Here is an 11,633-nt window from a genome sequence, read left to right on the forward strand (position 1 = left end):
CAGATTCTGGTTTTTCTTGATGTTGGAATCAGAGCTTTAATGCTTCTCCTTTTCTCGATTTCTTCCTCTTTTTCTTTCTTTTGTTCACTAAAGCTGCTTAGCTTCGTTAAACGAAAAGCAAAAGAGAAAAACTGCTTTCAAGTTTCAACTTCCAAGTGTAGAAGCTCTACTTCGCTCTTTATTGTTTACCGCTCTTTTCAATGTTTTTGAAGAAAAGCTCTGAAAAATTACGAAGAAACCGCTTTCTTCCTTTCATCTTTGATTGTTTCGTACTTGCATGCATTCTCTCAACTGCGTAGAAACCTGTCTTTTCAGCTCCGTGAACCTCTTTTCGTGAATAGAAGCCATCTCTGAGGTTCGGTGCTTACTGCCTATTTTGGCGTGGTTGAAGTCCATTGCATAGCTGAAGCAATCTCTGGATTAAGATCTTAAGCTTAGAAAACAGTTCTTACTGCTTCCGATTCATTTGCTGTGGAAATTATAGTTGGATCGTTCATTGAACTCTCAGGTACTTCCCGTTCATGGAAATAGATAATCTATTGGTTCAGGTTCTGGAGCAGGCGATGAGACGAAACAGAGATCTACGAAAGAAGCGGACAGGGAGAGGATCCTGCCGCGGAAGCTAGAAATCACTGTGGAAGCTTTGAAATAGATGTTTTTCGTCTCTGATTTGTAAGATTTCGAAGCAGAGATGAGTTTTCGGCTTAAAGTTGAGCTTAAGAGACTCTGTTGTAACAATGGGTGGTCGTATGGGGTCTTCTGGCGCGTCCATCGCCGTAATTCCCTGTAAGTGTACCTGCGTTTGTGTGCTTCAGTTTTTCTTTCTAAGTTTGTTCAAGGCTTTAAACATCATCAGGTGATCTATGCTGCTCTTTTATTGATCTCCTTCTAGTCGTTCCTTTATACTATAATATCATGTTTGTTCCAAGATTTGGTTTCTATCTTTTCCATTTAGTCCTTTTCTTTCATTTTTTGTTTTTTGTTCATTTGGTCTTTTGTTTTCTTCTGGTCATTAGGTGAAAGATATCCTCATTCTTCTTCTTACTCTTTTTCCTTCTATTTCTACTTTGTCTCCCACATGATTTCTATTTATCTGCTAATTTCTTTCGCCCCCCCCCTCTTCTCTGTTCCCCTTCCCGAATTGGTTGTTTGGACAATGAGTGCTTCAATTTGATTTTTGGGGATTTATTTCTTCCCATATGAGCTTTATTTATCTAGCTTTACTCTAAGAGTACACCTAGCCTTGTTTGCATGCAAACATTGTCAGACTTACTAGTTTCTGTTTGGGATCATTCTCCTCAAGTTGTAGTTTATCATTGAAAGTTCATCTATTAGCATTGCAGAGAATGTACTGGCCCTTTTTTTACTGATGGAAAACTGGAATACACTGATTATGGGAATGTATCTCAGTCAGGTTATCCTGAGATGGAAATAGGAGCTATCTTCACTGATACTGTTATGCTTTCCAGGCTGTTGACCTTGGAAGATGCCTACTATGGAGAACAAATGGGCTTGGTGATTAACAAAATGCTTCCTCGGGTCCATGTGCTGGGAGAAGGGTATGCACATTATGCTTCACTGTCTTAGGCTCTTAATCTGCACTTTTTGATCTTCCATTTCTTTTATTGCAATCATAAAAATCAGAGATCACCTACCAATCCGATGCATATTCCCTCTCTTGTCTTGATTGTTTCAAATGTTCGTACACTAAATTTCTGTTTCATGCTTATTTAGAATCGTTGGACAAGCTGCTTTTACTGGGAAGCACCACTGGTTCTTTTTAGATGCTTACTATGGAGAAAGGAGTTCTAAAGGACATGTTGCTGGTCAAAATATCTTCCAGGTATTATTGTATGTTTGATTCAGAGCTTCTTGATAACTCTACTTTCTGCAATCGAATTCTGTTCGACCTTTGTTTCACCACCCTTAAAAGTCTCAAATTTTATTTGGTATGCTGGAATAACCTTGGATTTTGTCCATTTTTTACAATCTTGTAACTGTACCTACAACTTTTCCCCAAGGCTAGCATATTGATCAGTGTTGAACTGCTATCTTCTTATTCTTCCGGAAATGATTTAAGAGTGCAAGGATACCGGTTTCAGGTTGTTGTTGTTCCTACCACTTACTTGACTAGACCCCTGCAGGTGCAGGATAATTCGGATTTTCATCATCAATTTTCCTCTGGAATAAAGGTGAGTACTTGTTTCTTTGATAATTCTGTGTACTCAGCATTTGTAGTTTTATATTAAAGGCCAATGAACATTCTGATATCTTTCAATTTGTTCGCATCCCGCAGTCTCTGTTTACTATATTTTATCAAGTTATTTTCTGAGTTGAAAGTCACAAAAGATGATATTGATCACTTGGATCCTTTTTGCAGACAGTCGCAGTAATTTCTGTGGCACCACAGGGTGTGATACAGTTTGGATCCACTGAGAAGGTTAGTACCAAAAGACTGAAAAGGCTGAAGTTATCACCTTTCCTCATATGCAACCCTGCTACATTTAGAATTCATAAATCGTAGCACTTATGAGGTACCTTTTGAGAATTTCATAGGGGAAATTTTAATGATGCATATAATGACCACACTGGTTGCTTCACATTAGTTTATATTTCTTGTTCACAAGGTTACAGTCTTCAGCATTCCACAGTAGATTTTTCCTGTTCAAAACAAATACGTCAAATTTATGGTCCTATTTTTGTATAAACATTGGAAGTATCCCCATCCCTGCAAAAGGGTTATTTAAATCATTGTTTGGTTGTTAGTTTATTACATATCTGGTTTCCTATTTGATTTTTATAATGCTAATCAAGAAACATTAAGGGTGCATACCTAGTGCACGAGGCTCCCGCCGGGTCTGGGGAGGGTCATAATGTACGCAGCCTTACCCCTGCTTTCGCAGAGAGGCTGTTTCCAGACTCGAACCTGTGACCAATTGGTCACAATGGAGCAACCTTACCGTTGCACCAAGGCATGCCCTCACTAATCAAGAAACATTAATTCCTCATAAAGTTTGGTGCCCTGTATGGAATTTGTTCTCTCTTGTTCTTTTAATTGGTTTGTTATCTAGAGTGTCTTTACATGGAAAATTCTGCACATCATAATACAATATGGAAGGAAAGGACATGACAGAAGAGATTATACTGGACAAATCTCCGTGTAGGGACAAACTAAGTCATTTTAGGCTCAACACTTAAAAGTTAAAACTATATGAAACACTGAGATGACTGACTAAACTTTGCTTCACTTTGGGGAGCTCAACCCATGATCTTGGAAAACCAATTCTACCTAAGGTAAGTTAGGACCATTTAAAGTGTTTATCTTGTTAACAACATCTGTTCGATTTTTGTTCTACAACCAAGATTATTTGGGTAATTATCTTGGTGTGAACAGTGAACATGAAAACATTTCATGGGTGCTATCCTATAACTAAGCTTTTGTCTGCTCCCAGTTCCTCTTATTTATAGTTACTTTCATTGTTTAGTTGGGGGATAGCTGAGGAAGGTCGGACTTATATTCACTGAAAAGCTCAGGCACATCGACAGGTGTTGGTTATGTGTAGGTGCATGCGTTGGCATAAAAAAAATCTAGAATTCAAAGATCTTACATGATAATATTTATACGATCCAATCTAAATTCAAATCACTTCTGATTAATATTTAAGCTTAAGTTATTTCAGCAGGAATGCTTAAGTACCAACTTAATGCTGCATGGTACTGAAATTATCTACTTACATTTATGCTGATGTGATAGTTTTTCTTTTTATGTTTATGTTACAAATAGTATCAAAGTATCACGATTTAGGTTGATCTCTACAATCTACATCTGTATAAACCAGAATTTTCTGTTGATCATATTTCTTTTGCTGTCACAGATTCTGGAGAGCTTAGAGTTTGTGGATCACACAAGAAGCTTGTTTCGGCAGATTGAAAGGGCTGATGAGCTTGTTCTATCAGGGAATGCACTAAGAGATTCAAGTGGTGAAGTCTATGATCCATGCGGATCTTTTTCTTCTGCAGTATTGTCTGGAAATTCCTATTCGCACTACAGAAACATTGAACCCTTGCACGATGACAGCTGCAAAGAGCTGATGGCAAAATCCAATTCTTCCTCTTTTACACCAGAGTGGCACCATGTTAGCATGTCCACCTTGATTGGTAATCAATTTCACCTCAAAAGTCAATATAACATGGCAGGTGCGGAGGCTCAAGTGATATTATCAAAACCTTGTTTACAGTTACCACAGGTCTTGTCAGAGTCTTATTCCAGTTGTACTGACAACACTGTTGGCAGACACCAAACCATGAGTTCACTGAGTGGTGAAGGTTCAACCATGACTTCATTTGAGAGACCATTGCTGTGTGGATCAGGAATTTGTGTTACTCCAAAAGTATCTTCTGCCACCCTGAATACTCCTGTCTCTTCCAAGAATGTGTTTGTGGATTTTCAAGGGGAGTCAACCTTTCCTCCATTATGCAGCATGGGCAGATCACATGATATGGTGTCTGACAAAGGAGTAGTTGAGGCCAACAAAGCTAGTGGATCTGGCTCACAGGAATTGGTAGACATCCAGCCACCCACCCACTTAACCCATTCAACAGAAGATGAACTTCGAAAGGTGCCATCTAGCTTTCCTGCTTTCACTGGGGTGTCTAGGTCATTCAATACCATGGAAGCTGTCTCTGAACCCAACCCAGTACATAATCTTTCTCAGTTGGATGTTCCACCACTGGGGCAGGGAAACAATGGATTGGCTCCTCCGACACTGAATGATAATTTGTCACAATCAGTAGTACTGCCAGGTGATATTTTGAATCAGGCGGTTACTCCTGCCACAAATAACATAAATTCTTATGGTGCCGTTTGTGACTGGAAAGGGAACTCTTCAAATGTTCCTATGCAACTACCTACTGAAAATGAGCTTTTTGATAGTTTGGGATTGGATTTTGGCAGCTTCCAGAGTGGAGAGAGTTGGGGTGATGTTATATTGCCCCTAGGAACTGGTGGTTACCCGACCTTGAGTACTGGTATTTCAGAGTCTATCTCAGAGGTTGTTCCCCAGAAAGGATTCTTCTCTGAGGGTGTACTTGAAAATATGTTAAACGATGTTGTTTGTAGTTTTAACTCAGTTACCAAACCTAGCTCCCACGATTCCAGAACTACCATAGCGAGGACAGGAAGCACATCAGAATTCTGGAATCAAATTCAGTTGGCTGGTCTTTCTTGCTTGGGTGGAAATATGGATGTGATGCTGCCTGAATGTAATAACAACATGCTTGGAACTCAGAAAGAAATTGTGGCAAAATCTCAGGTGGGATCATGGATAGATGATAGCTATAGCATCAATGTGGAGAGTGCTGTGGTTACTCAGCCTAAGAGAACTGAAGAACCAACCAAAGTTACCAAGAAAAGAGCTCGGCCAGGAGAAACTACTCGGCCAAGGCCCAAAGATCGTCAGCAAATCCAAGACCGTGTCAAAGAGCTGCGAGAGATTGTGCCTAATGGTGCAAAGGTGAGTTTAGATCTTAATGTTTGTCCAATTGACAATTCCATGAAGTACTTAATTTTATTTTTTTTTGGGTTGATTTGGTTTAACAGTGTAGCATTGATGCTTTGTTGGATCGAACCATCAAACATATGCTCTTCTTGCAAAGTGTGACTAAATATGCCGACCAACTTAAACAAGCTGATGAGCCTCAGGTAATCCAATCCATCCATTTGTTTCTATTTGTTTGTCTAGAGAAATTTAAGTAGGGAAGCCTAGATCGTTGAATCTCTCCCATATGTTATTTTGAACTTTCATGGTTGTGCAGATAATTGGTGATGAGAGCTGTGTGATTCTGAAAGACAATTTGAGTGGTGGTGGCTGTGGTGCTACCTGGGCTTTTGAAGTGGGCGGTCAAACCTTGGTCTGCCCAATTATAGTTGAGGAACTCAGGCCCCCTGGGCAGATGCTGATTGAGGTGAGGAAGAAGTTAAAATCCACAAACTTGATCCAATAGGTTGTGTTTTGCAGTAAATTTCTCTATATTAGCTACTTACACCAGAAGGCAAAAAGTGAACCAATTCAATTTTCTGTTACAGATGCTTTGTGAAGAGCGGGGTTTCTTCCTTGAGATAGCAGACATTATTCGTGGTTTTGGCTTGACTATCTTGAAGGGAGTAATGGAAGCTCGGGAAGATAAGTTATGGGCACGCTTTGTCATTGAGGTAAAATTTTAAATGGAAGAAGATACACTCCCCCATCCAACAAAAAAACCAAAATAAATAAACTTCCTTCTCTTTTTCTGTATTTTGGTCCATAACTAGAAACTTATCTTGATCTTGGTACAGGCAAACAAGGAAATAACTAGAATGGATATATTTTTGTCACTTGTTCAACTTCTTCAGCAAACAGTGAGTAGCGGGGTTGGTTCAGGTAATCAGTTAACATAAAGCTGTTGATAGTGGAAATCCACTAACAATCACCAGCAATCTCCGGCCACTCCCAACAAGCCTGGCTGATGGAATGCAGTGATCGGAAGCATAAAATCATGGTCCAGAATTGCCTTGAGCAGTCACCATCTTGTGCCTTGCCATGAATAGTATTCTGCAAACTTGTCCTCAAAGGACTAAAAAAGCTTCCTATTAATTGAAGTTCCTCTATGATGAAGGAGGAGATGCACAAGGGAATCATACTTTTTCCTCTGCATTAAAAGAAGGGGGTGGAGGCAGGTATATGCATGTGGAGAATCTCCGAAAAAGCTGGTGATTTGCTAATTGCTATTGCAATTGAACATTCTGCCAAAGAGTGGCTGCTGGGACTGGGACTGGGACGGTGAATCTGTAAGGTTGGAATTGATAAGGAGTGAGCCTTGTCCAAGGGATGTCAAATACAGAGCAAGGATGTCAAGGACAAACAGAAGTGAGCAAGAGAGATGGTGGATTTGGGGTGCTTTTTCCTTTGTTTTTTCTCTTTGGGGTTTTTCCCTGACCTTTGTATAATCAAAAGCTAGAATTAGAACCAGTTAATAGGCTAACTATAAGATTTGTATCCTGGCCTGTTCTTTGGGTTCCTATGTAATGGGCAATGAGCTCTCTCTCTCTCTCTCTCTCTCTCTCTCTCTCTCTCTCACACACACACACTCACACGAACAAAAAAATACTTGAGCACAGAGCCCGTATTCAGATTGCAAATAAATTATCAATGTTTAAAAATAAAAATAAAAAAACTTTGATGCTGAACCTGAAACATCACCATATTGAGCCTTTCCTGAGTCAGTGAGAAAGCTCTGCTTTAAGCCTTTCTTCAGAGTTCTAGCAAGCCCTTCTCTTTCTATCCTGCATTTTCGAAGAAGTTTATAAAACCATGCTGTGGACACAAATCCACAGAACACTTTTTAAATGTTAATATCCTATCAACCAATGGATGAAAGAGTACAAAAAAATGAACGAAGGGATACCCCTAAAGTCAAGCTCTCATTTATTCCATAATGAAGATAAATTGAAAGTAAAGTAAGAAATTGTGAAACAAGACAAAAAAAATCCCAGAATCTTAAATCAATCTAATTCCTTCTGAACCTTAATTCCCATACTATTAGCAGTTCCAATGATTGATTTGGAGATTGCCTCCAATGACATGTACTGACAATAAGGATCAGACTGTTTTATCTTAGCTATCTCATATATGTGCTTCAGAGTCAACACCGATGCAACAACATGGCCAGGGAGACGGCTTCCAAACTCAATTCCAGCTGCCTTTTTGAGGTACCAAGTGACAGAAGGAGACTTAACTGTGAATTCAAAGGTGTTATCTTTGAAAGCAGTGATGGTAACAGCCATTGGGGTGTCAGGTTTATACTTCTGGGTTCGAGCATTGAAGTCCTTGCAGAAGGTCATTAAGTTAAGACGATACTGGCCCAGGGCTGGTCCAACAGGTGGACCTGGTCGGGCACCACCAGCAGGAACAGTCAGCCGGATTGTAGCGTTCACCGGCTTGCGCTTTAGGATCTCTTTTACAGATGACATGGGCAAAGGAATTTTCTTTCTTGTTCCTTAACCCCACCGAGAGAGAGAGAGAATACTCACTGGAAATGGCTTGCTGGCGAGAGTTCTAGTGGCTGTGCCGCAGGTTAATTAGGACTGGGAAGTTGCAGACTAGGGCTTTCTGTCTGCACTTCGTGGAGAGAATTGGATATTAGAGAGTTGAGAACTTGAGACAGAGAAAGTGTGTGGGCTTTGGTGTGCCGTGTGCGAGAAAGAGAGAGAACCCACCGTTTTCTCCTCAACGGTTGCTGGCTCTCGAGAGTCCAGTCTCTACTCTCTTTGCTTCTTAGCGGGAAGAAAAGAAGCCGAGGATCACGTTAGTAGTTGGAAGAATGATTTTAAATGAAAGTACTTATTTACCCTCCGTTTTTGAATCATTAGAACACGTGCTCATTAAAAGCGTGACGGCATAGACCCTAAATAAGTAAATATACCATAAATCATAAATGAATCTGGTTTATTTATGAATTTCATTTATTTTATTTTAATTTATAAAAAATAATGGTGAAATAAAATTCCACACTTGAGAATGCATGTACTAATGCCACATGAATAGATGATGTGTTCTACCCAAAAAAAAAAAAAATAGATGAGTCCATTCCGACCATTGGAGAAAGATGAAATAATAATCTAGATTAACCATATGTTAAATTTTAAAGATTAATTCAAATAAGGGTGCGTTTGTTTGTAACCTTCAACCAGACAATTTTGCCTCTTATAATTTGACTTGTCAATTACTGAAAAAGGCTAAAAATGTAAATTAACTATCTTCTTTTCAATCTTTCCTCAAATCCTGTATACAACCAACTCTGGCTCCAAATCCATTGTTCCCTTTCCTTCTCTTCTGCTTCTTCTTCTTCTTCTTCCACAGAAAGCAGCCCCACCATCTCCGCCACTCCACCCTCCCATGTCCCAGCCGTGCCCCGCCTAGCTGCCTCAGCGAAAGAAAATCCAAGAACCCTAGCCAAAACGGAAACTAAAATCGCTGGGTCCATGAACAACCTTGAAAGGCCAGTGCTTCATGTCATTCTGCACAGAAGGGTATGATAACCGCAGCCGGTCCTTTGCTGCATTACCGATCAACCATTCGGTGTTGGTTACATAAGAAGAATTTGTCCAGTTGCCTTGATCATTGGCGATTATCTCGACACAACGTTCTGCCATACTCCCACGCAGCTGTAGGTGGTACCCAAGTCGATACCGATGGCCTTTCCTTGGGTCTTGGCCGCAGTTAATGAAACTTGAACTCGAAATCAAGAAAGTAAAGAAAATTGAAAGAAAACAAGAAAGAACCAGAAAGATATGGAAATTAAGGGAGAATCAAAGATGCAAGAAGAATTTACAGAAAGACTTAAACCTTGCGCTGAATGAAAATGTGTTTGATTTCCTGAGTTGGGTTCTATGGTGAGGTGAGAATTTGTAGGATTTGGAGTTCATTAAAACGTTTCACAGACTTTTAGAGTAGAGTAGAACGCAACAACAAAGGAAATTTCGAGACTAACGGAGGACCCACTTGAGATTTCGCCTCTCTCCATGGGTAGGGCTAGCCGGGGACAGGGGAGGATGAAAGCCTTTCCTATGGTTTTCTTCATGATCAATATCTTAGTTATCTCTGGTTTGAGTGATTGTATAGATCACGGCAGCCATTGTAACCAAAGCTCCACCATATGATGATATGAATCCAATTCTTTTAGTTCTGGGAGCCAAAGAGGAGGGTGGAAGGGAGTTAAAGGCGTCGGAGGTGGATGAGAAAGGGAGAAGGAGAGGAAAGGGTGAAGGAAAGAAAAAATTACAAAAAATACCCCATTTTAAAAAATAACCAAGTGATGTGAGATGGGTAAATCAGTCCGGTTATAAGGGATTGTTGCAATCGGGTTGGTTACAAACAGCTATACCTTTCAAATAATACTCTCTTAGATTGGCATGCATCTCATCGTACATTTGTATTAATATTCTAATCAATATTGTGTGCTCTCCCAATTCCTTACGGAACAGATGGTTTAAAGTAAGAAAGGCAATAAAAATGAATAGTTCATATTTGTTTTGTGATTTTTGAAAGCGTCATATTTTGTTGTTACATTGATAATTATCCGTATATAAATCATGAGGAAGAGAGAGAGAGAGAGGGTGATACTGTAAATATATACCTTATGAAATTTGAAAAAATAAAAACTTTTTGACAATAGCATTTGCTGGACGATTTCCATTGCTCATTAATGGGAAATGAAATCAAGGGTTGAGAAATCTCAGCCTCAGTTAAGGAGGATGTTAAGAACTTTTTATTTAATTCATTCATTTTCATTCGTTCTCATAAAAAAATTACATTGCAAAGACTAAAACAGATTCAAAGAGAAGAGCAATTGTAATTTACAACTTGCAAAACAGAAAATAAATAAACTTTTCCATTATCACCATGATCCATTTCATGACCACTTGATAACTTTACGGGTGTTTCTGTTCTGGTTATGTGTTGAGAAAAAGGAAAATAGTTTTTTCATTTTTTATGCTGAGAAACCGTTTTTGACCCACTTGGTAAACCTGTTCTTAGAAACAAGCAAATTTTTTTTTTTTAATTAACAAAAGGATATGTTTGGCACACTTTTCCAATTTTACAAAAGAACATAGTGAACGAATATATATAAGAGTTTTTATCGAGCACACTTTTCCAATTTTCAACCAAGAAACGACAGAACATGTCCAACATGTTCTATCAAAAGTCTTACAGGGAGCATAAATTTTGATTTATGTTTCCAAAAACAATCACAAAAAACACTTCGTTATCAAGCAATTTTTAGGTGTTTTTCCATTTCTCAGAACGGAAAAGAAACTGGTTCTCGTAAGGTTATCAAGCGGGCTCTTCCTTTCCAGAATACCAAAAAACGAAAACCCATCTTCCTCACTTCACATCAACTCTAGTTATTATTTCCTCATCATGGAGAACCTTTGCGTCAGTAGCAGGGAAAGGGTGAGGAGAGACGAGAGAGCATGAGTAGGGGCGGTGAGATGGGTTGCGTTGGCACCAGGGTGGGGGCGGAGTTGCAAGAAAGGGGTTGTAGGTGGAGGAAGAAGAAGATGAAGAAGAAGAAGGGGCTAATATAGTCTTTTACAATCACTTAATAACGTGTTTTCACGGAATGAGTATGGTTGATAGAATATTTTGAATTCAGGGGAGGGGAGAGTTATTACTTAATACCCAAGGGTGGTGTTTGACATTCAAGCATGATCGAGGGGGAGTAATTTACTAAAAAAAAAATTACTTGTCGGCACTCCATATGTCGGGTCATGAAATGACCACCCCGCCCCTGATTGGATGCTTGTGAACGCGTTCCCATTGAGAAAAAGAATTCTGTCCGGCAGTGTGGCCTACGCCTGCACTCCAATGAGTCTATCTCTCTCCTCCATATATGAAAAGACATCTCTATCCTCTTATTTTGTTTTGAGGAAGACAGATAGACACATGGGAATGCTGGCGTAGGCCACCGCACAGAAAACTACCTCCCTTGATAGATTTAAGAGACAGACTTGAAAAAGTCATATCAAATGACTAATGACTCGAGAGGATGGTGTCATAGGGGAGGAGAGAGGGAAAGCGATGCAGTTGTAGAGT

At 39.5% G+C, this 11,633-nt stretch overlaps 2 protein-coding genes across 3 annotated transcripts; one reads left to right on the forward strand and one right to left on the reverse strand.

Moving 5' to 3' along the window:
- The first annotated feature begins 427 nt into the window (after positions 1 to 427).
- Positions 428 to 6,861, forward strand: LOC122666126 (transcription factor LHW-like). Of its 2 annotated transcripts, XM_043862246.1 has the most exons (11): positions 428 to 786; positions 1,470 to 1,559; positions 1,735 to 1,843; positions 2,145 to 2,192; positions 2,381 to 2,440; positions 3,876 to 4,508; positions 4,557 to 5,513; positions 5,600 to 5,701; positions 5,815 to 5,964; positions 6,086 to 6,211; positions 6,335 to 6,861. In XM_043862246.1, exons 1-11 carry the CDS (start codon positions 692 to 694, stop codon positions 6,434 to 6,436), a joined length of 2,472 nt encoding a protein of 823 aa, XP_043718181.1. In that variant the 5' UTR covers positions 428 to 691; the 3' UTR covers positions 6,437 to 6,861. The 2 variants fall into 2 exon arrangements, with proteins under 2 accessions (XP_043718181.1, XP_043718179.1); XM_043862244.1 differs by having other exon boundaries at positions 3,876 to 5,513.
- A 565-nt stretch (positions 6,862 to 7,426) lies between these two features.
- On the reverse strand, positions 7,427 to 8,061 carry LOC122664755 (50S ribosomal protein L11-like). Its single transcript, XM_043860728.1, has 2 exons — positions 7,510 to 8,061; positions 7,427 to 7,469 (listed from the first exon to the last, which is right to left on the reverse strand). The coding sequence occupies exon 1, from the start codon at positions 8,006 to 8,008 to the stop codon at positions 7,541 to 7,543; it is 468 nt and encodes a 155-aa protein (XP_043716663.1). The 5' UTR covers positions 8,009 to 8,061; the 3' UTR covers positions 7,427 to 7,469; positions 7,510 to 7,540.
- Positions 8,062 to 11,633: the final 3,572 nt, after the last annotated feature.

Source organism: Telopea speciosissima, chromosome 6, assembly GCF_018873765.1.
Source record: "Telopea speciosissima isolate NSW1024214 ecotype Mountain lineage chromosome 6, Tspe_v1, whole genome shotgun sequence".
Lineage (NCBI taxonomy): Eukaryota > Viridiplantae > Streptophyta > Magnoliopsida > Proteales > Proteaceae > Telopea > Telopea speciosissima.

Coding starts and splice junctions, on each gene's coding strand:
- LOC122666126 (XM_043862244.1), top strand. CDS start 692: ATGAGTTTTCGGCTTAAAGTTGAGCTTAAGAGACTCTGTTGTAACAAT. Junction 1,844..2,144: donor CTGGTCAAAATATCTTCCAG/GTATTATTGTAT, acceptor AGACCCCTGCAG/GTGCAGGATAATTCGGATTT. Junction 2,193..2,380: donor AATTTTCCTCTGGAATAAAG/GTGAGTACTTGT, acceptor TCCTTTTTGCAG/ACAGTCGCAGTAATTTCTGT.
- LOC122664755 (XM_043860728.1), bottom strand. CDS start 8,008: ATGTCATCTGTAAAAGAGATCCTAAAGCGCAAGCCGGTGAACGCTACA.